Source organism: Lepidochelys kempii, chromosome 17, assembly GCF_965140265.1.
Source record: "Lepidochelys kempii isolate rLepKem1 chromosome 17, rLepKem1.hap2, whole genome shotgun sequence".
Lineage (NCBI taxonomy): Eukaryota > Metazoa > Chordata > Testudines > Cheloniidae > Lepidochelys > Lepidochelys kempii.
Window position 1 is genome coordinate 11,795,728 of NC_133272.1, and position 21,404 is coordinate 11,817,131.

The 21,404-nt window shown below is 42.3% G+C and overlaps 1 protein-coding gene across 11 annotated transcripts in view; it reads right to left on the reverse strand.

Annotated features, from left to right (window-relative positions):
* PITPNM3 (PITPNM family member 3) overlaps positions 1-21,404 on the reverse strand; it is a 357,658-nt gene that overhangs the window by 33,630 nt on the left and 302,624 nt on the right. For all 11 annotated transcript variants that reach the window (XR_012155383.1, XM_073315258.1, XM_073315263.1 and 8 more), the window contains 4 exons: positions 19,512-19,682; positions 8,515-8,709; positions 6,371-6,519; positions 938-1,054 (listed from right to left, as the gene is read on the reverse strand). Coding sequence is in view for 10 of the 11 variants with exons in the window: in XM_073315258.1 (XP_073171359.1) it covers positions 938-1,054; positions 6,371-6,519; positions 8,515-8,709; positions 19,512-19,682 (632 nt within the window). In the remaining variant the exon portion in view is untranslated. The remainder of the gene's footprint in view (positions 1-937; positions 1,055-6,370; positions 6,520-8,514; positions 8,710-19,511; positions 19,683-21,404) is intronic.

Below are 21,404 nucleotides of genomic sequence, written 5' to 3' on the forward strand. Positions count from 1 at the left end.
TCTCAGTGCAGCAGCTGAATCACTGGGCCACCCTTCCTCTCTAATGTTCTAATATTGTTTATTAGTATTATAATAGCACCCTGAGGCCTCAGCATGCCGGGTGCTGCACAGATCCAGACAACAATTCAACATTAACACTACTCCCTGGGGTTGAAATTCTGCCCCGACCCTTACAGAGGGCTAGGATAAGGCACATGAACCACGGTAGGCATTTGCCCTTGGAGAGCGGAGAATCAAACCCAGCTGTCACAATTCCCAATTCTCCCGAATCTCACCATTGGACCCCATTGCTCTTATAGTAAGATGATGATGGAGGACTAGAAATCACAGTCCCCGTGTTCTCTGATTTAATAGCACAGGGGAGGGATAGTTCCGTGCCTTAGCCACAGAAGAAAGAACCTGAATGTCCTGACTCCTATACTCAACTCTGCCAAGTATGCACTGGTCACTTTACCTTTCTGTTCGCTCATGCTGAAAAGCAGGGCAGATGACCTACCTCACACCTGTGTTAGAGAGCTCTGACTTGGGAATCTCTGTGTTTGAGAATTAAGAAGCTAGACAAGGGCAAAATATTATGTAACCAATATCCACTATTCACCTGAAGATGCTTTCAGTCTACAGATCAACCTATTGTGTTTGGAATAATGTTGCTTTAATTTTAACACCATTTTTCTTGTTCTATAGCACGCAAGTTTTTGTTGCTGAAGCCTCAGGATTCTGTTCTTTTAGTTCTCACTTCTGTACTCTCGCAGTCAGTAGGATATACACACACACACACTCCCTCCTTCCCCGAAGCGATACTTAATGCTTTTCAATTCTTTACTAATCTGCAGTTATGCAACAATCACACTTCAGGTGAGGGAACTGCATTCCATTGAAATTGTTGCAAGGAAAGACATAGATCTGTATCTGCTCTGGGATGGTACAGGATACGTACTCTGAGCTTGACGTGTGTCCTCTTGCGTAGCCATTTCTCTCGTGGATTGGAGGGGCTTAGTGTTGCAGGGTCCAAGCTGTCATTTTCCTTGACATTCACATTTTCATACCTCATCACCTGAAATGAGATTAATGTTACAATAAATGATGGGCGGCCACCAGATTCATCGTAGCTATGCTTGGTGCGAGAGGAGGAAGCACGGTGCTGCAACAGTTTAGTTGCATTCCCCAGATCATGGTAAGAATACGCTAAAGAAATGGGTAATCGGATCAGGAATATTCATGTACCTGCATATAATTCACCTTAAGTGTCAAGCAAGCAGAGGATGTTATTGTATCTGCACAATGCATGTCAGCAGCTTATTGTGTTGTTTTCCATTCCCAATGAAGCAAATTTATTCCTGCTTCAGACTCAAATCCTCAAAACCCACAAAAGCCAGAGTAAACAGTGGGAGTGTTACATAAGGATTGAGGACAGTTGCATCCTCTTCTCCTGGGCTGTGAAGCCATCCTCAAAGCAGTCGTATGATTGCTCATGGACCATAGTAGCATTTGCTGCGACCTTCCCCTTTCCTTGATGGGCCTGGTGGCCAGCTCCCTGACCCCACTTGCACTGGCTTTCCGCACCTATCCCCCATGCGAGTGGTTCCACGTATTAGGTCCACATGCAGTAGCATAACGACAAAGATGCCAGCACCAATTCAGTCTTGTGGTTGAGCATGCAAAGCTTGATCAAAATACAAGTCTAGCTGCATTCCCATATGATCTAAATGTCAGCCCCCAACAGGGAGCTATTGTGCTCTCTCTGTGGTTCTAAAGGAACAGTCTACAAACTTAAACAAGAGGAGGTTTGTACTCTGACTGGCGACTGATGGACCATGGATAGCATGAGGTTACTTCAGTGTAAATGAGCAACTGACTCACCAAGCGTAAACCTTCAGTTCAGCCTCCTCCACAAGCTAATCTGAAATGGCTGCTGTTGCCTATTTCAGCCTCTCTATGAATATCATTAACACTCCTTCAACTTGGTGTCCAAGATTCCCTCTTGATGGGCATTTAATAAAGAGGAGCCAAACCCAGACCGTTTTAGGCCAATCTGACGTCCCTAGCCTGGTTCACACTGAAATGGAAAAGTGCCTGTTGATACTGAGACGTCCCAGCTGCCTCAAATAGATGGGTGCCCAACTTGCTTAGGCAGTTTTGAAAACCTCAGCCTTGCTTTTGCTTTAAATATATATTTACATGCAAGTTAGTAAGACCCACAGACCTGCCAGTGCAGCCCCTGCTGTCTCAAAGAAATGTCCTCTTAATAAAAGCCTGCTATATACAGCCCCATGACTTTCAACTGGAATTAGGGTGCCTAACACATTTACAAAAGCACCAAAGCAGGTTAGGTGCCTATCTGCAACTTTACGCACCTAAATACCAGTGTAAATCTGCCCTTAAGTGATTTGTTTAAAATCACACAGGACATCTGTGACAGGAACAGGAATTAGACCTAGGTCTCCGAGACTCCAATTCAGTGTTACCACAAAGCCAGCATTCCTTTCCAATCCAGGCTAAGCAGCTATTTATTTGTAATGCTGTGTTTCTGAGACAGTTGTTCCAATGGCTTGGTTCCTTGCCTGTGTCAAAGTACATCAACACTCTCAGCAGGATCACCTGAAAAACCATCTATCGTTATTGGAACAACTGACTAACCAATTAATTGTCCACTCTTTTTTTACTTCACCTGCTTCACGGACAGAGGGGTTATTTTGAGAAGTGACAGGAACAGAACTGGAGAGACAAGGTGGGTGAGGTAATATCTTTTATTGGACCAACTTCTGCTGATGAGAGAGAAGCTTTCGAGCTCACACAGAGCTCTTCTTCAGGAATGGTACTGATCAACTTTGCTATCTGCCTCTCAGGATAGGGCTTTAATGGAACCATTGAAGAGCATTCAGTCTTGATATTTATAAAATATAATGTGTCGTGAGCAGAGAGAAGGGCATTGCAAAGGTGGGGTCAGAGGATGAGGGATGTTTCTCCTTTAATATTTAGAGGCATGAGAGGAAGGAAAATCTTTTCATAGAAAATGACATGGCAACGTTCAGTCCCACAATGATTTTCTCCAGATAAAGACAGCCAAGTCTTGCTGACTTTCCCCACATGGATATGCCTACTGGTGTTCCAGGGACTACTTGTATGAGTCAAGACAGGCCTGATTTGGCTTGGGAAGCCTTTCACCTGAAGTTTACATCTGTGCTATTTGTTGTCTTAACTTGCAAAAAATCTTATGGGGAAAACGAACAGGAAAACCAAATTTGCTAATGGAAAGATAAATACATTTCTAAAGCAAAGTACAAGCAGACCTAGGTAACCCATGATTGGCTTTACTCTATGCAAGTGACTGTCTAACAGGTATAGAGGACTCTGGGGTTTTAGTTTAGACAGGTAATTTATTCACTAGCACAAATCCCATTCACCATGGGTAAGTTATGAACACTGGATCTAAGCTCCTGATCTTAAGCGCAAAGGGTGATGGATGGTTTTGTGAGTTACCTAGTTTCAAGCCATGGCCTGTAGTAAAATCCACAGATGCAGACTGACCTCTGAGGAGTGGAGACTGGATAGAACTGCCCAGCTGGCTTTCAGCCCTTTTCTCTGGCTAACTCGCATCACTGTCCACCCAGCACTGGGGTCTGTTGCCTCTCCAGGCAGCAGGATGGGCAGGAGGGAGGGTCAGCCATTGAGACTCTATTCTCAGGAGCTGTGGATAGCACACATGCTGCCTGGTAGGTCAGACTAGGGAGATTCAGCTGGCTGAGGAGACTCCAGTGACACCAGCTTGGAGCAGGAAAAGAAGGGAGATAGCCTGTGGAGTTAAGAACAGGAGTACCTGTGGCACCTTAGAGACTAACAAATTTATTAGAGCATAAGCTTTCGTGGGCTACAGCCCACTTCATTGGATGCATAGAATGGAACATATAGTAAGAAGATATATATATACACATACAGAGAAGGTGGAAGTTGCCATACAAACTGTAAGAGGCTAATTAATTAAGATGAGCTATTATCAGCAGGAGAAAAAAAAACTTTTGTAGTGATAATCATGATGGCCCATTTAGACAGTTGACAAGGTGTGGGGGTACTTAACATGGGGAAACAGATTCAACATGTGTAATGACCCAGCCACTCCCAGTCTCTAGTCAAACCCAAGTAATGGTATCTAGTTTGCATATTAATTCAAGATCTGCAGTTTCTCCTTGGAGTCTGTTTTTGAAGCTTTTCTGTTGCAGAATTGCAACCCTTAAGTCTTTTACTGAGTGGCCAGAGAGGTTGAAGTGTTCTCTTACCAGTTTTTGAATGTTATGATTCCTGATGTCAGATCTGTGTCCATTTATTCTTTTGCATAGAGACTGTCCGGTTTGGCCAATGTACATGGCAGAGGGGCATTGCTGGCATGTGATGGCATATATCACATTGGTGGATGTGCAGGTGAATGAGCCTCTGATAGCGTGGCTGATGTGATTAGGTCCTACGATGGAGTCACTTGAATAGATGTGGACAGAGTTGGCATCGGGCTTTGTTGCAAGGACAGGTTCCTGGGTTAGTGTTTTTGTTGTGTGGTTGTTGGTGAGTATTTGCTTCAGGTTGGGGGGCTGTCTGTAACCGAGGACTGGTCTGTCTCCCAAGATCTGTGAGAGTGAGGGATCATTTTTCAGGATAGGTTGTAGATCTTTGATGATGCGTTGGAAAGGTTTTCATTGGGGGCTGAAGGTGATGGCTAGTGGTGTTCTGTTATTTTCTTTGTTGGGCCTGTCTTGAAGTAGGTGACTTCTGGGTACTCTTCTGGCTCTGGTGGGTATTGTAGTTTTAAGAATGCTTGGTAGAGATCTTGCAGATGTTTGTCTCTGTCTGAGGGATTGGAGCAAATGCGGTTGTATTTTAGAGCTTGGCTGTAGACAATGGATCGTGTGGTGTGTCCTGGATGGAAGCTGGAGGCATGTAGGTCAGTATAGCGGTCAGTAGGTTTCCGGTATAGGGTGGGGATCCAGAGAGCTGAGAAGGTAGATTAGCCAGGGAGCTGCTAGCAGTCCACTAGGTGGGGAGCTGGGCAGTCCAGCGAGCCAGATGGGCTGGCAGGAAACCAGACAGGCAGACTCTGCGTAACGTCGACAGACCCCGGTCGTCGGCAAGCGGGATCGAACCTGGGACCTCTGGAGCTATATGCGTGAGCCTCAACTGCATGGGCTAAAAGCCATATGCCTGTTAGCTAAGGCTGTAGAGCAAACTCATTAATATCTCTAAGTGGTCTCATTGCCACTAAATGAGACAGAACACCACAGCCAGGACTGTGTGTGTTACATCTGCATCAGCTGAATTGACACGGAACATTTTGGTTCCATCAAATCAGCATTTTTCAGATGCAGTACTCCTCCATCAGAAAAATTTCGACCAGCTCTTGTATTTATACTGTGCTAATCACCATGCAAAGAGCCCCTACTCCTCATTTACACTCCTTAGAAAATCCTCTCCTGGGTAAACTGAAGTCAAATTACTCTTGTCAAATAAAGGTGAAACACACACATACTAATCATGGGATCAGACTAATGTCTTGCTCACTCACAGCCTATTTTATCAGGAGTCAAATGTCAGACTCCTCCATGCCCTCCATATAAACACAGTATCCAATTAGACCAACCTATTTCATCCAAAGTACATCAGTGCTGCCTGATATCAACAGCCTATTCTGTTACCAAAGATTAGCGATTACAGTGCCATTTTGACTATGCAGAGACACATCTGATCCAAAAATATAACCTTGATTAAAGCCCAGTAACTTGCACATTACGTTATTATTTTTATCCTATGTACCTATTTTTAGATGCCAGCTTATGAGAATTCATCTCTTCTTCATTTAATATAGTGCTTTTCATCAAAGAGATTTGTAGATAACTATTCAACTCTCTCAGCCGCTTGTTTCGTATTATTTCCCCTCCTCATTTGTTGGGCGGTACCCTAGGGAAGCCAAGCAGAAAGGGCAAATGCCTTCTCAAAGATCAAGGAGGATATGACAAAACTGAGACTGTAACCCACATCTTCTCACTTCCAATCCTGTGCTCTAGCTATGAAAGCATCCTTCTCTTATCGTATATAACAAACGTACCTCACTGGACTCTAAAGAGGTGACCTCCACCTGAGTTAATAGCAAAACTGAAAACAAAACAGAACAAATGTGAGATGCCGCTGGGAACAGTGGCAGAGGAGGGACTGGAAAGCAGATATTCATGACTCCCGGCCAAGTGCCTAGACACTGTTTCTCAGAAAGGATGAATAACTTTTCACCAGACTAAAGTTGCTGTATAGCTTAACATTCAAAAGGGTCTGATACAGATTATTACTGATTCATACTGAATTTTCCTTTAGAGAGAGATCAAGATAAAATTACCTGTCTTAAAATGAATGCCACGACGTCAGTTGATTCCCAGTAGCTGGCGTGGAAGAGATGTGGCAAGGCCACTGTTGGGAATGCAGTTAGAACATCAGGACAGTACAGGGAATAATCTATTCGCTTTGTTCCCCACCATTTGGCAGTAACTGCAAATAACAAACAAGCAGTATGGCACCATGTTTCTAACAGATACCCTGTTAATAATCTCTATCTTTTTGGTTTAGGCAACTTGTTTAAAAGGATTCTCCCAAAATTTTGGTTCCTGTAAAAGACATTATAAAGCCTAACGTTAATTGTAATGCTTTCATGAACCAAAAACAGTCTATCATTTAGTTTCAAACAATTGCTCGAGTGTTTTCAATGCAAATTGTACGGTTAATACTATGCTGCTTGGGGCAGGGAGCATCTTCACAGCTCCCAGCATGATGGGACCTTGATTCTAACTGAGGCCTTTGCATGCTACCATCACATAAATGATGATAAATTATAATGTCTTAACACCATAAAATTAAACTAGTCAGTTTCATTGTGTATCACTTTATATTAAGAATTCATTTACAAATAGCTCTTAAAGGGTTAATCATCTCTGAACAACAGATGTTCTCAAAAAGGGTAAATTAATCAATTATAGATTAGTTTTGTCCAACAGGCCAATAGGTTGCTTATAACCAGTGGTGAGCTGGAGCCGGTTCACACCTCGGGACAACCGGTTCTAAAAGGGCTTCTAAATTTAACAACCGGCCAAAAGTGGCACCTTAGGCGCCAACTCCGTGGGTGTTCCGGGGCTGGAGCACCCACAGGGAAAATTTGGTAGGTGCAGAGCACTCACCGTCAGCTTCCCACCCCGCGCCTAGCCCCAGGTCACCTCTGCTCCGCCTCCTCCCCTGAACACACCACCCAGCTCTGCTTCTCCACCCCCACGGTTTCCTGCGAATCAGCTGTTAGTGCGGGAAGCCTGGGAGGGCTGAGAAGCAGGCGGCGGCTTCACACTCAGGCCCAGGGAGGCGGAGGTGAGCTGGGGTGGGGGGGCATGAGGAGGGCCGCCCGCGCCGCAGCAGGTAAACCGGGGGCGGGGGGGAGGGACGACGACAGGGGAATCAACTCCCACGCTAACAGCTGATTTGTGGGAAGCTGGGGGGGTGGAGAAGCAGAGGGGGGGCGGCGCATTCAGGGAAGGAGGTGGAGCGGAGGTGAGCTGGGGGCAGGGAGCTGCCGAGCACCCACCAAATTTTCCCCGTGGGTGCTCCAGCCCCGGAGCACCCAGGGAGTCAGTGCCTAAGGCTCCACTTTTGATGTGATCAGTGGGCTCCCCCCTGCTTCCCCCCAGCTATGCTACCCCGCCCCAGGAGCCAGAAGGACCTGCCGGATGCTTCCTGGGAGCTGCCCCAGGTAAGCGCCGCTGGGACTCCCCACCTCGCCCCCCAGCAGATCCCTCTGGCTCTTAGGGGCGGGGTGGTCACCCACTACAGTGGCCCATGAGACCCTCCTGCCCGGTTCTGGGGAGCACTCAGGGGACAGGGGAGTGGGGTGGATGGGGCAGGGGTCCTGGGGGGCGGGACGTCAAGGAATGCGGGGGGATTGGATGGGGCAGGACTCCCAGGGGACAGGGGTGGGTCACGACCCCCTCGTGGGGTGAGGAGGGAACCGGTTGTTAAGATTTTGGCAGCTCATCACTGCTTATAACTATCTACAGCACTTGAAGACACAGGACTTTTGTACATTCTTTGTAAATAAACAAAACTGTATCAAAGAAACACCTATCACCAAATTCTACTCCCAAATGGGACACCCACAGGGACCTGAACTTTGACTAGTTGCTTGGGTCAAAAAAGGGGCAACAGTAGTCATGACTGGAACATGCTCATAATACCTGTTAAAATTTACTCCTTATAAATGACTTAATAAAAAGCATGACCCTAATTTTATTACCTTATCTGAACAAAATGCAAAAAAAAACCCAACGATATAAATGGAGGACACTAACCTGGGTTAATTAAAATTCTAGCTGCTTAAGCTCTTAAAAGCACTACTAGTATTCCTGGAAAGGGAAGATTTCCTTTTCAAAATAAACCTCCATAGGCCTGAGGCAAATGGAACGATTGACACTGTATCAGAAATAAACATCCCAAAGCCTCACTCACTATTGGAGATGTTTGTTGATGGCAAGCTCTCTGTCGACCCAGAGGTTTCACTGTTCATGCTGACCAAGCTTGTCCTCCTTGTCCTTCCTTGTGACTGACTCAGCATGTCTGGAGATTCTGGAGTCTCTGGAGAGGAGGGTATGACCCTGGAGATGTTCTCAAGAAGCAGGGCGCTCTGGTTGTGGAGAGTGTCAGCTGCATATTTGAAACATGAAAATCAAAGAGAAGAGCATGGTTTTCTAACAATTTCACTGAGGACAGTGGGAGTTTGCCTGAATAAAGATTATGCGTGAGGTTCACTCTGGAGACAGCCAGAGCCAGTGCCAGCTAAGGAGCCTATATGAAGGAAGCTACCAACTCCCATGGAAATTCTATGAGAATTGGTTGTCTTAGGCCTAGATTTTCAAAAGTGACTAAGTGATTTTGGGTGCTGCAATTTTTATGACCAGCTACGTCTTAAAGAGGCCTGATTTTCAGACAGTGGGTGCTTAGCTTTTAGAAAATCTGCCTTCTCTAAGGCAGGGGTTTCCCAAGCTTTTTCCTTCTGAGCCCTCCCCTCCGCACCAACATGCTATAAAAATTCCAGGGCCCACCTGTTCCCCAACAACTGTTTTTCAGTAGATGAAAACCCAGGGCTGGCATTAGAAGGTAGCAAGCCAAGCAATTGCCCAATGCCCCCCGCCACAGAGGGCCCCACAAAGCTAAGTTGCTCAGGCTTCAGCTTCAGCCCCAGGCAGTGGGGCTTGGGATTCGGCTTTTTGCCCTCGGCCGTAGTGAGTTTAACGCCGGCCCTGCTCTCTGGTTTATTTTTGCTGGACTCCCTGAAACCTGCTCACAGCCCCCCAGGGACCCTGGACCTCTGGGTGAGAACCATTTCTTTCAGGCATCTCAGACTGGGCACCAAAAATTGAGGCATCCAAAAACCACTAGTCAGATCTGAATGTCTTGGCTTAATTCCCTTAGGCTCCTTTTGCAAAACCTTGCCTAATTCCTTAAAATAAGACTGAAGTGAGTCATATGGTGCATAGGCCTCAGGCTGGCCCATTCCACAGGGGTGAATTTCACCCTGTTGGATATGGCACATAGTTAATCAGTGTAAGTGTTACATGCCACTTACACAATAGTACATTATTATTATTTGCATTGCTATACATGATTCCTTGTAGTTCAGGAAGATAGTAACATTCTCACACTCAGTGGATTTTGGGTTTCCTTCCCACCCGTTTTCCACTCCAATTTTAGATTTAAAGTTTATTAAATCACAAAGACGCCTTTTTCCAATGGAAAAAATGAAACCCTTGTTATTAAATTAATGGAATCCTGATAGTCATTCATTGACTGTGAAAGATTCATGTGAGCATCTTTCTTAGAGATTGAATTTTCTGACTCATCTCATATGCTCCAACTTATTGCATTAACGTCCATTAGGTTTGCCCAAATCCTGCCTGCTTTTCCACCAAAAATAAATTATTGCAAATAAAAGGAAGTGCGACTGAAGTAAACAGGTTTAAGGAATCCTCTCTGGGTCCAATAAAAGATCATGAGCAAGGGGTTTTACTGCTGACCTATTCCAACTGAGAAGTAGATGAAGTTACATTTGCAGCCTATACAATAATACTAAAATGTCTGATACCAAAATCGTTACCCTTAAATAAAAGAAGAAACAGGTTTCGTTCTACATATTTCACTACTTTAATTGCTCTGTTTGATTGCTGTATAGTGTGCATCCTAATAGTCCCAGTTGGGAAGCTAAATACGTAATAGCCAAAATGTGGTGAAATCTATTAGACATCTGCCTCCCCAATTTGTACAAGTCTGTGCATACAGACAAGTTTTTCCGCAAATTATTACAGGACTAAATACGGACAGCAAAATAGGACTGCTTTGAAAATGACGAAATATGTTAGCTTTCCGGGCCCTACTGAAGTCAATGGGAGTTTCACCCTCAGATTATCTAGGCAGTACCAATACGTGGAAGATCAAGGTGTAGGAGACTGACATTATTCCTGTGATGTTGATTTCTTTATTCCCCCTGATACTATCAAACCAATTCTGTAACGGTGTGACAGTGATGCTTTAGAGAGAGTGGACTGTAGGCATGTCTTCTACATACCGAATTCTTGCTTCTTTGTAACTCCTGTAAAAGGACTGACCAACTACCAATGGACAGTTTGCAGCACAGCCGAGTATGGTTAATGTGTATTTATTTAATAAAATAGACCAACTTCCTCCCCCACCATCCCTACCCCACAAATATGAAATATAAAAAAATAAACCAACTCTGATGGTGCATCTCCCCCATCCTTCATATGCTGATTGTCTTCTTAGATTGTAAGCTGTTTGGGGCAGATAACATTTTTCCCTCTATGTGGGCAGTGCTTAATATTGTGGACATTAGCAGAATACAAATAAGTGATAACAGTCACACTTTAAATTAAGAATACATTTATAAGTAGCTTATAAAGACAAAATTTATGAAAACATCTACTAATCATGTGTCAAGGATAGTTAAGTCCAACAAGCCAATAGATTGCTTATCACAATGGCTTATAACCTTGTACAACACCTTCTAGTGATGTTCTTGTAACCATCTATAACACATACTACCCAGGTCTGTAACATGTGCATAACATTTATCAACCATTTATAAATGTGCCATTAATATAAAGCGTGACCAATAACACTTTCTTTAAAGTGGCTTGTCCATCTTGAATTCACATATGAAGGGCAGGCATCTTAAGGTGTTTACAGTACCAGTTGCAAAGTATTAAAGCACAACTGGTAATCAGTTGGATGGGATGTATGGTAAGGGAGGAACACTGATCAAGAGCAGACAAGGTGGGCAGAACCTGCCTTGTTTTTCAATGGATCTCACAAAACCCCTAGTGATATTGGCAAGAGTAGAAAAATGGGACTCGATCTAGAGAACAGAGCAATAGAAACAGAATGGTCTATTGCAGAGGTTCTCAACCTATTTACCATTGCGGGCTGCATATGTGTTACGTGGGCTGTATCCATGCAATATATACACTATCTGTATGACTGCAGCTTTGTGCTGATTGGGTCGCAAATGGCCCCCGGGCTGCGGGTTGAGAACCACTGATCTATTGCAAAAGGGAACTTGACAGGGATTCAGGAGACCCGAGTTTTGTTCCTGTCTCTGACATGTTGTGACACCTTGGGCACGTTACTTCTCCTCCCACTCTGTCTTGTCTATTCAGATTTTCTTTTACCATGTGTTTGTAGAGTCTCTAGCACGGTGGGGCCCTAATCTCATTATTGTCATAGAAATAACACTGATGTGCTGGGTTTGCCTTCCCACATCTGGGTGTCACCACCTTCCATTGCACTGAACAGCACAACTATTTCATCACATCACAGTCACACAGAGGGGAGCGCAATGGGGCCTGCCCATGCAGTCATGATAAGTCCCAGTTTTTAAGGCCATAATAAAACCTCCCTGTAAAAAAAAAATGCATCTGAAACTTAAATTTTCTGTACATTATTGGAACTGCTAAAACTTGACAGAAACACGGCATAATGGGTTTCCTGTGAACACACACTGAAGCCATTTGAGAGAGCCTGGCTTATTTTGATTTCAGCCCGAACATCTCAACTGGAAGAGACAGCAACTGAACCCTATTACAATTGAGCCAGGGAAAGCAATTAAAGTCTAGCGCCAAATAATGGAAGATGAGATTTGGAGAGAATATGCTGAATTGTGGTTTCCATGGGAACACACAGTGTTTTGAGTTTCCTCAAACCACTCTGAAAACCTTCTTACAAAAGAATCCTGCTAAAGCAGAAGGGCAGGACAATCTGTGTGTGGCTAAGGGAAGGCTAGAGAATGCTAAAAGATTAATAACTTTCTTGCTGTTACTGTCCCAGTAAGCCATCCTGGTGAACTGGCTATAAAGTGTGACTTCTAACAGAATGCCTCTATAAAAGGATCTCACAAGAAAACTACAAACATTACTTTATGCAGCGTAGCTGTAGCTGTGTTGGTCCCAAGACATTAGAGAAACAAGATGGATGAGATAATATCTTTACCACATAGGCACTTTAGGTGCCTAAGTCCAACAAAGTCCCTTTTTGGATCTAGCTGTAGACCTTTTAGGATAATAGTTGGATTTCGATAGGGATAGGAAGGCTTACTGGGCTTGATCTATCCACCTGCACTTGGGACGTAGTCCACTGGTGGAGGATATAGCAGATATCAGGGTAGATTTGATTTAATCATGGTTTTCTACATAAAAGTGTATTCTTGTTGGTTGTTATAACCTTAATACATATTCTTCATAGGTAAAGGAACTTCATTAAAATATTCCCAAACTGGGTCTCTTTTATGGCCTGCTGCCATTATAGGTTTTCCCTTCTCATGAGAGAATGGTATGGTAGATCTCAGATCAATGAAGGCTACACTCAGAAAGACCTTCAGACTTCTGGAATATGCTGTCCAAACAGTTTCACTTTTGTTTCTACCACCTGTCCCTCCCTTCTACATTTATCTCCAGACTTCTTCTCCATGTCCAGATCTATTCCGCCCCCAACAATCTTCTACTCATTGAACTTTTTGAAACTTTGCACTTTTAGAGAGAGGTAAGGGATTGACTCTGTGTACAGAAACATGCAGAGGGACAATAGGGTTGAGGTCTGCTATTTCTCACTTCTATATATTATTTATTTAAAAACATTTTTGCTGTTAACTAGCACATTATCTCTGGAAACACAAATCCACAGTTTGAGAACTGCAAAACTAAGCATCTCTGATGGTATCTTCTAGACTGAGTACTGAGTCCCATTGGGTAGAAAGAAAGATTAACCTAAATAATCTATACAGAAGCCCCTGGAACCCCATAAAATTGGGTCCCTAATCCATGAACTATTGGAACTCATTTACAAAACTTTTCTTAATCATTACATAAATATATTGTCTCATACCATAGAATTAGAATTTGTAATCCCTACTCCATGATGAGATATCTTTGAGCTATAATGTATCTTAATTAAAACAATCTTTAGATAGGTTTTTTCCTTAAAACGCATTTTATCAAAAAAATCTGATTTAAAAAAAAATCCGATTTCTTTGTTTTTTTTAAATCATTGATTTTTATCCACCCTAGCAGATATTAAACTGATTCTACATTTATTCTCCTACCTTTTTATATATCATGAATCTCATGTTTCCCTACCATTGTCCCATACATTTCAAGTATCTCCATTCCTTTTCTTACTGAAATTTCTCTTGATAAATCAACAGCCTAACAAGGTAATCACATCTACATTAGCAACTGTATTGGTAGTTGCAGTCAGGTGAGTAATCATCAAGAAAAAGAATAGTTCTCAAGGCTAGCCAAGTCCCTGTGACGGTCAAAAATTCATCTGACAAAGGTCAGTCTTGATCACAATTAAATGCAAGGAGACAACTTTGCTTTACTGAAACTCTTAACATAGAATCATAGAATAGAATATCAGGGTGGGAAGGGACCTCAAGAGGACCCCTCAAAGCAGGACCAATCCCCAATTTTTGCCCCAGATCCCTAAATGGCCCCCTCAAGGATTGAACTCACAACTCTGGGTTTAGCAGGCCAATGCTCAAACCACTGAGCTATCCCTCCCCCAGTCTCTCTATGTATCCCAGTAGGGACCAGGTCATTAAAACATGTTCTTTGCATGCTGTTTGTGAAACCATGGTGGCTCACTGGAATAATAACAGACACTAGGAACAGATCAATGCGGGCAGAGATTTGATATGCACATAAGTGATGCCATAAATTAACATTGTAAAATGAATTGAATGACCCTTTGAGTGGACTTAGAGATGGATGCTGTTGCCTACTGAAGAGAACGGGAGATCATCTGCATAAACCTGGACCACTTTTCCTTTCATGTTATCTTAATCTAAATGGAAAAAATAAATCAAATCAATAGGTCTGAAAGCTTCAAGCTAAATTCTACACACAGTGCAGTGGACATTAAGTCTTTATAGTCATCCAGTTAGGAAGAATTGGAAGGTAGCTATAGTAAACTCAGTTTTCACCATGTTCTCCAGCTTGATTTAGCTACATCCTTCCTGTGAGTCACATCATGAAGTTCCTTTTCTGGTCACTTCAACTGGGTTTCCAGATTCATTATCTTTTCACATAAAGGCACCAGTTAAGAATGCTAAGCCCACCTACAATAGAACCATTCTCATTTTTAACTATGTTTCAACTCTTCTGAAACAGAGGATCTGAAGAAGAGTCTCTTTTCTAATAGGACAGGTTTCAGAGTAGCAGCCATGTTAGTCTGTATTCGCAAAAAGAAAAGTACTTGTGGCACCTTAGAGAACTAACAAATAATTTGTTATTCTCTAAGGTGCCACAAGTACTCCTTTTCTTTTTTCTAATATGAAGGGTTATCAGGAAAGGAAGTTTTGGACAGCAGTATAAACATCATGAAATGCATGGGATTAGGCTTTTCCATAAGGGCCTTGAAATCTTTCAGTTTTAAGACTTGCACTTTACATAAAGGATATTGCAAGCTGGTCTGCCACAGGAAGAAAAATCCATGTAATCAACAGAACGAATCCCATCTTCATATAGCACCTTTCATTCCAAAAGATGATGACAAAGCACTTTTATTTTGTTTAAATTAAATGAGAGGATTTCATTTCATTACAGCTCACTTTGGGGTAAAACATGGCAACAACTTAAGTCTACCTAGATTTAAAGCCAGGAGTTTAAGTTGGCGTTTCCAATTATTCTGGGATTAATGCAAAAAGTTCCATGGAATCTGTTATAATCACCAGAGTTCAGAGACTCTGTTTTACAACTCATGCAACAGACAGCACCTCCAGCTGCACACTGGCCTTGTAAGAACGTTCTGGGATGTGGGGTCAAGATGATCCCAGAAAGAAGAAGATCTGCTACTACTAAAGCAGCAACACCACGTAGTGCAGCACCTGCAAGGTCTCCCTTCCAAGCATTCACTATCTGAATCTGTTTAGCTTGAAAGAGCAGATGGGACCACCACGAAAGACAGCAAGTTTGCACTAATGCAATATTCTATATCTTTGCTACCAGTCCTATGGAAGTATTCTATGGGCCAGATATTTAAAGGGATCCTGACCCGGTCTCCTTTATTGGAAGGCAGAGGTCCTGCCATTTAGATGTCTAGATACCTGATTTGCTAGGACATTTATGTAGAAAGGTGCCTAAATGATAGCATTTGCAGATACTGTTCAGGGTTGGTGCAGAAACATGCCTGTAAGAAGGAGTCTGCACTGAGAATCCGGCCCTATGTATTAGCCTGGGAATAAGCACTCGTACTTTGGAGTTAGCACCTACAGGCTGTAGCTACACTAGACAAATCCAGAGCAGCTTCCGGGGAAGTGCAAAGGATCTTAAGATAGATGAAGAGATAAATAATAAATAAAAATGAAGAGAGATGCGCCTTTGAAAAGGGAACTGGATGGGTGAGACAATATTAAACAGCAACTCAAACTACTTGGAGTCTTCTGCAGTAAGTAGTGAAATAAAGCCAACTGCTCACAGTGGGGAAGTGTCTGCAGCTGAACCGATAGTCACTGAAAGGCCTCTCAGTCAGGCTGCTGCATAATTCATAATCTTGCCCACTGAGCATAGGAATGCTTTACAAAATGTAGATCCAATTCGTGTTCCGTTTTATACCGGAGAGAGACAACAGTTGGATAACACAGACTGCCAAAAACCCAAGCAAACACATCACACATATCCTAGGAAGCACATACAACAGACTTTAAAAAAATTCTGAGGCACACAGAAAACGATCTGGAAAAAAGGGGGTAAACGCTGAGGTGGCAAAATGTGCAGATGGTACAAAACTACTCAAGATCGTTAAGGCCCAGGCAGACTGTGAAGAGCTACAAAAGGATCTCACAAAACTGGGTGACTGGGCAATTGAGTGGCAGATGAAATTCAATGTTGATAAATCAAAAGTAATGCACATTGGAAAACATAATCCCAACTATACATATAAAATGATGGGGTCTAAATTAGCTGTTCCCACTCAAGAAAAAGATCTTGGAGTCATTGTGGATAGTTCTCTGAAAACATCCACTCCATGTGCAGCGGCAGTCAAAAAAGCAAACAGAATGTTGGGAATCCTTAAGAAAGGGATTGAAAATACGATAGAAAATATCATATTGCCTCTATATAAATCCATGTACGCCCACACCTTGAATTCTGTGTGCAGATGGATCGCCCCATCTCAAAAAAGCTATATTGGACTTGGAAAAGGTTCAGAAAAGAGCAACGAAAATGATTAGGGGTATGGAACGGCTTCCGTATGAGGAGAGATTAATAAGGCTGGGATTTTTCAGCTTGGAAAAGAGATGACTAAGGGAGGATATGATTGAGGTCTATAAAATCATGACTGGTGTGAAGAAAGTGTTATTTACACCTCATAACACAAAAAATAGGGGTCACCAAATGAAATTAATAGGCAGGAGGTTTAAAACAAACAAAAGGAAGTATTTTTTTGCACAACGTGCAGTATACCTGTGGAATTCCTTGCCTGAAGATGTTGTGAAGGCCAAGGCTATAACAGGGTTCAAAAAAGAAATAGATAAGTTCATGGAGGATAGGTCCATCAATGGCTATTAGCCAGAATGGGCAGGGATGATGTCCCTAGCCTCTGTTTGCCAGAAGCTGGGAATGGGCGACAGGGGATGGATCACTTGATGATCACCTGCTCTGTTCATTCCCTCTGGGGCACCTGGCATTGGCAACTGTCAGAAGACAGGATACTGGGCTAGGCGGACCTTTGGTCTAACCCAGTATGGCCATTCTTATGTCCTTAGAGAAGCATGATGGGATATATGATTTCATGCCGTTCGGGGGATATATGTTCCCTAGCTTTGGGATTGCCAATGATTGTCTAAGTACAGAGCACAACCATGGAAGGACGATCTACTATAGAGAAATTAATTTCTACATGCAAAGTATTTGGGAATCTGTTTTTTGTTTTAAACACTTTGACCAGCTCTATACCTGACCTTTGCTATCTTATTTCCATCTGACCAGCATAGTTAGGGGGTTGAATAAAAATACACAATAGAGTCATGGTGGATGGACCTCAATTATTAGTCTTGTTCCAAGTGGTAAAATTATTCCATTTGGTTTCTTGTTATAATTCCTTTATCCCTGACTACACTTATGTAGGCATCATTTAACTGTAATGAAAAACATGGCCCAGTTTGACCCTGTTGGGGAAAAGAAATCTATAATTTCAAATGAAAAAACCCTGTCATGGTTTAACTGTGTTTCTCCATGAAATTACTGAAATGGACATTAAGCAGTTTGTCAAAGCTACATATTAAGTAATGTTAAGAGAATCAGTATTTTAGCTACTATAAAAAGGTTGACATTAAATCTAGTAACACTTGACTGATACTAGATTTAAGCATTAACCTCTGTGTTATCCATTTAAGTCATTGTGTACATTAAATAACTAATAATGGATAAATGGTAGTGCCCTGTATTAGTACTGTTATTTTGGGTTAATAGATGGAATTCAGTTCATCTGAAGTTCTGTTAAACATATGATTGTTTTCATTGTGAAATGGCATAATTTCAGATTTGCTGTAACTTCTTAAACATGAAGTTAATCAGCATCAAATCTACCACAGTTTATTTACACGTTGGGCCCAGCACATGGTTTAGCAAACAAGACTGATGTTGGATTTATAGCTATGTTACTGAATGAGGAAAACAGGTTTGCACTGATTTGTGTTCTCATGAATCCAACAGATACAAAACTCTGCCATTTCACTCCTTTACCTTCCAAGCTCTGAGTCGCAAATGGCTTTTGAAATATCCTGCTGAGGCTTGAATTTATGTCTGGGGATTTGTAACCAAAAAAAAAAAAAGAGAGAGAATAAGTTGTGGGCAATTAATAGAGTTTTTGCACCATGTTATCAGTTAGAATGCTTCATCTCTGTGTGACTTTTTCCAACCTTATTTTCCATATAAAATTTTCACAAAGTAAAATATGGCACAATCCCTGCTCTCCACTTTTATTTTCCTCTGGATTCAGACACACACACACAGGAGATGCATTCTATCCACCCTGGCTAGATCATGGCAAGCTATCTAGGAAAAGAGCAATTGCACAAATTTACACTTTTTTTTTTTTTTGGTTTAGAGAAGAGATGGAAAATAGACAGACAATCTCTTAGGAGGTATGTGGGATGAGTCAGCCACAAATAATATAGCACAATGACATCTGAAATACCCATGTACATTTAGGTAAGTGTTTACTGGAAATGTACTTAACTGTTCTACCTACATAGGATTAGTGTTTTTAAAAAGGATTTTGCTCTGTTTTCTATAGCCAACCTAACTATTTTATAAAACTGGCTTTGGAGGACTCTTTCATAGTAAACGAGGCATTGTTCACATGCTATAAGTGAACCTAGGTGTTAATTCACACCACATTCCTCCTACGATGAATCTGAATCTCTGTTATATTTACTGTAGCCATGAGAGTTAGAGAGGAGGTCTGGTCAAAAACGTTCAGTCCAAATATTTTCCCTGATGCAAAATTGGGATTTTAACAAAAAGAAACAAAAACTGTTGCATCTACTCAAAAATTGATTTTTTCATCAAAATCCCCAAAATGTTTAGTTTTAGTATTTTTTTTTCATTTTTTTGTCAGCACTTTCCACACTATTAGAAATACTGAAGTAGGCAGACACCTAAGTTGCCGTAAGAGTATATGAAAGAGGGGGCTGTGAAGTGGCACAAAGACCGCAGAAAAGCATACACTTAGGAACCTTATGTCTTTCATTGCATCCCTTTGGGCTTATAACTACAGAGTAAAGCAATACCCCTCCTGCCCTAAAGTTATCTGACTATCAGTATGCTGGTTGTATTGGTATCTAAAATCCTCTTGAACAGCGTAGCTGAAGAGCTCAAGAGATTAATGGGGTAGGAGCGGTGAAATCCAAGCAATACAATATGAAATCTTTATCATACCTAATTGGTGTGATCTTCCATCTCCCAGTGGAAATCTCTGGTACCTTGGGACGTTAAATGGAGGCAAGAGGTGGAATTTTTTCTCCAACAGCGGCTCAAGCCTGGAGGCAGAGGGATCAGCAGAGTGAAAGAAACTGTACACTTGGCTGCAAGCTGGACGGACTTGGCAAACTGGAATGAAAGAGAGAGAGAGAGAGATCAGCATTGCATCTTTATGGGTTGCTCACGTATCTTTCGAGAGGTCTAGGTGGGGGTGTGATTAAATATACAGTCCCTTCAACTTCTACAAACAAACAATAGCCCAAACTACACACACAGTCAAAAGGCAGGAGATTCTTCAACTACATTGTTTCATGCTCCCTTGATGACAAAATGAGCTTTGCAGTAAGATAATTTTGCAAAGGGATAACAGTGAGAAATAGGCAACCTGCTGAGGCTAAGGCCAGCCTTTGAAATCAATGGAAGCCAGAAAGTCAATAAAGTTTTAAAACCTTCTAAATATATTATCGAACATTGCACCTACAAAAGCATGAGGCATCCTCTGCTTGGAATGTCTGACGGCAAAACTATTTGATGGGAACATTAAATCAGGAGGATTGAAATGGAGATGAAAGCTGGAGTGGGTATGTGAAGCAAGGCAGCTTCAGAAGTCAATTTCTTGAAGTTAATGCATAAAATGAAACTGCACACATTAAAACAGGAGAGCATGGCTTGTAATATTTGCTAGAGAGAGGCAGCTAATGAGAAATTCAGACAGCAATTGTAAAGGGATGTTTGAAAATCACCCGCTCGCTCAGCTAATGAGGCACTCTTTCAATCTGATATACAGCACTGAGATAGAGACATCTCTTGTACTCAAATGGGTGATCATAGAAGGCTGCTGGGGTCTGTAAACCAGCAGGTGCAGTCACTTCCCAGCTAACCAAACTGCGTTTGGATCACTGTGAATCTCTCCAGTGTTAGCAGATCAATCCATTATGGGCTAATTATGCTAATAGACTTAGTATATTACAGCAGCACAAATATGTTACAACAGTCAATTCATTAACTGTAGGAGTAAAGAACTGATTAAAGTACTTATAAACAGATGTTTGGGAATATTATGCCTGCTCCCATTGAACTCCATATGAGCAGGATCAGTCCCTTAATGTTTTCCAAACTGCTGTGCAATATAATAATCTCTCAAATCTTTTCTATTACAGTTTATTACTGTTCTCTTGCACTGATCCTATAAAACTGATAACCTGCATGGTGCTTTTCTTTAAAGCTCAGTTGTTTGTGCAACATTATTCTTGATCATCATCTAAGTGCTGGTATTGTAAACACCATGGGGGGGGGGAATTGTTTTGGGGCACTCCATCACCCATCATCTTTAATGTATGTATTGTCACAACACACTTGGGAGGCAGGGAAGTGCCATTATCTCCATTGGATACATGGGGAACTGAAGCACAGAGGCAAAGACCCAGATCCTCAAAGGTATTCAGGCCCTTAACTCCCTCAGTGACTTTCCCTAGGTCACACAAGGAGTCTGTAATGGAGTTGGTACTTAAACCCAGGTCCCCAAATCCCAGGCTAGCATCCTGATCACTGGACCATCTCACCTCACCTCACCTCACCTCAATAGTCAAGATGAAAGATTCCCACACTCCCCCTTCCTTCTGAAAGGATTCCCAATGAAACAGGGCAGTGGTTTTCAACCTTCTCTGAACTGTGACTCCATCTTACAGCAGAATATTGTTTCCCTCACCCCCCCAGTCTGGGACACATCTTCCAGAAAAAGAATGAAATTAGGGCTGAGAAGCTGGCCCCATGTTTCAGAAATAGGTGTTAGGCTGCTTTTACCTGGAGGGGGAAACCCATATGCCAGAGTGATTATTAACTTGAGAACTA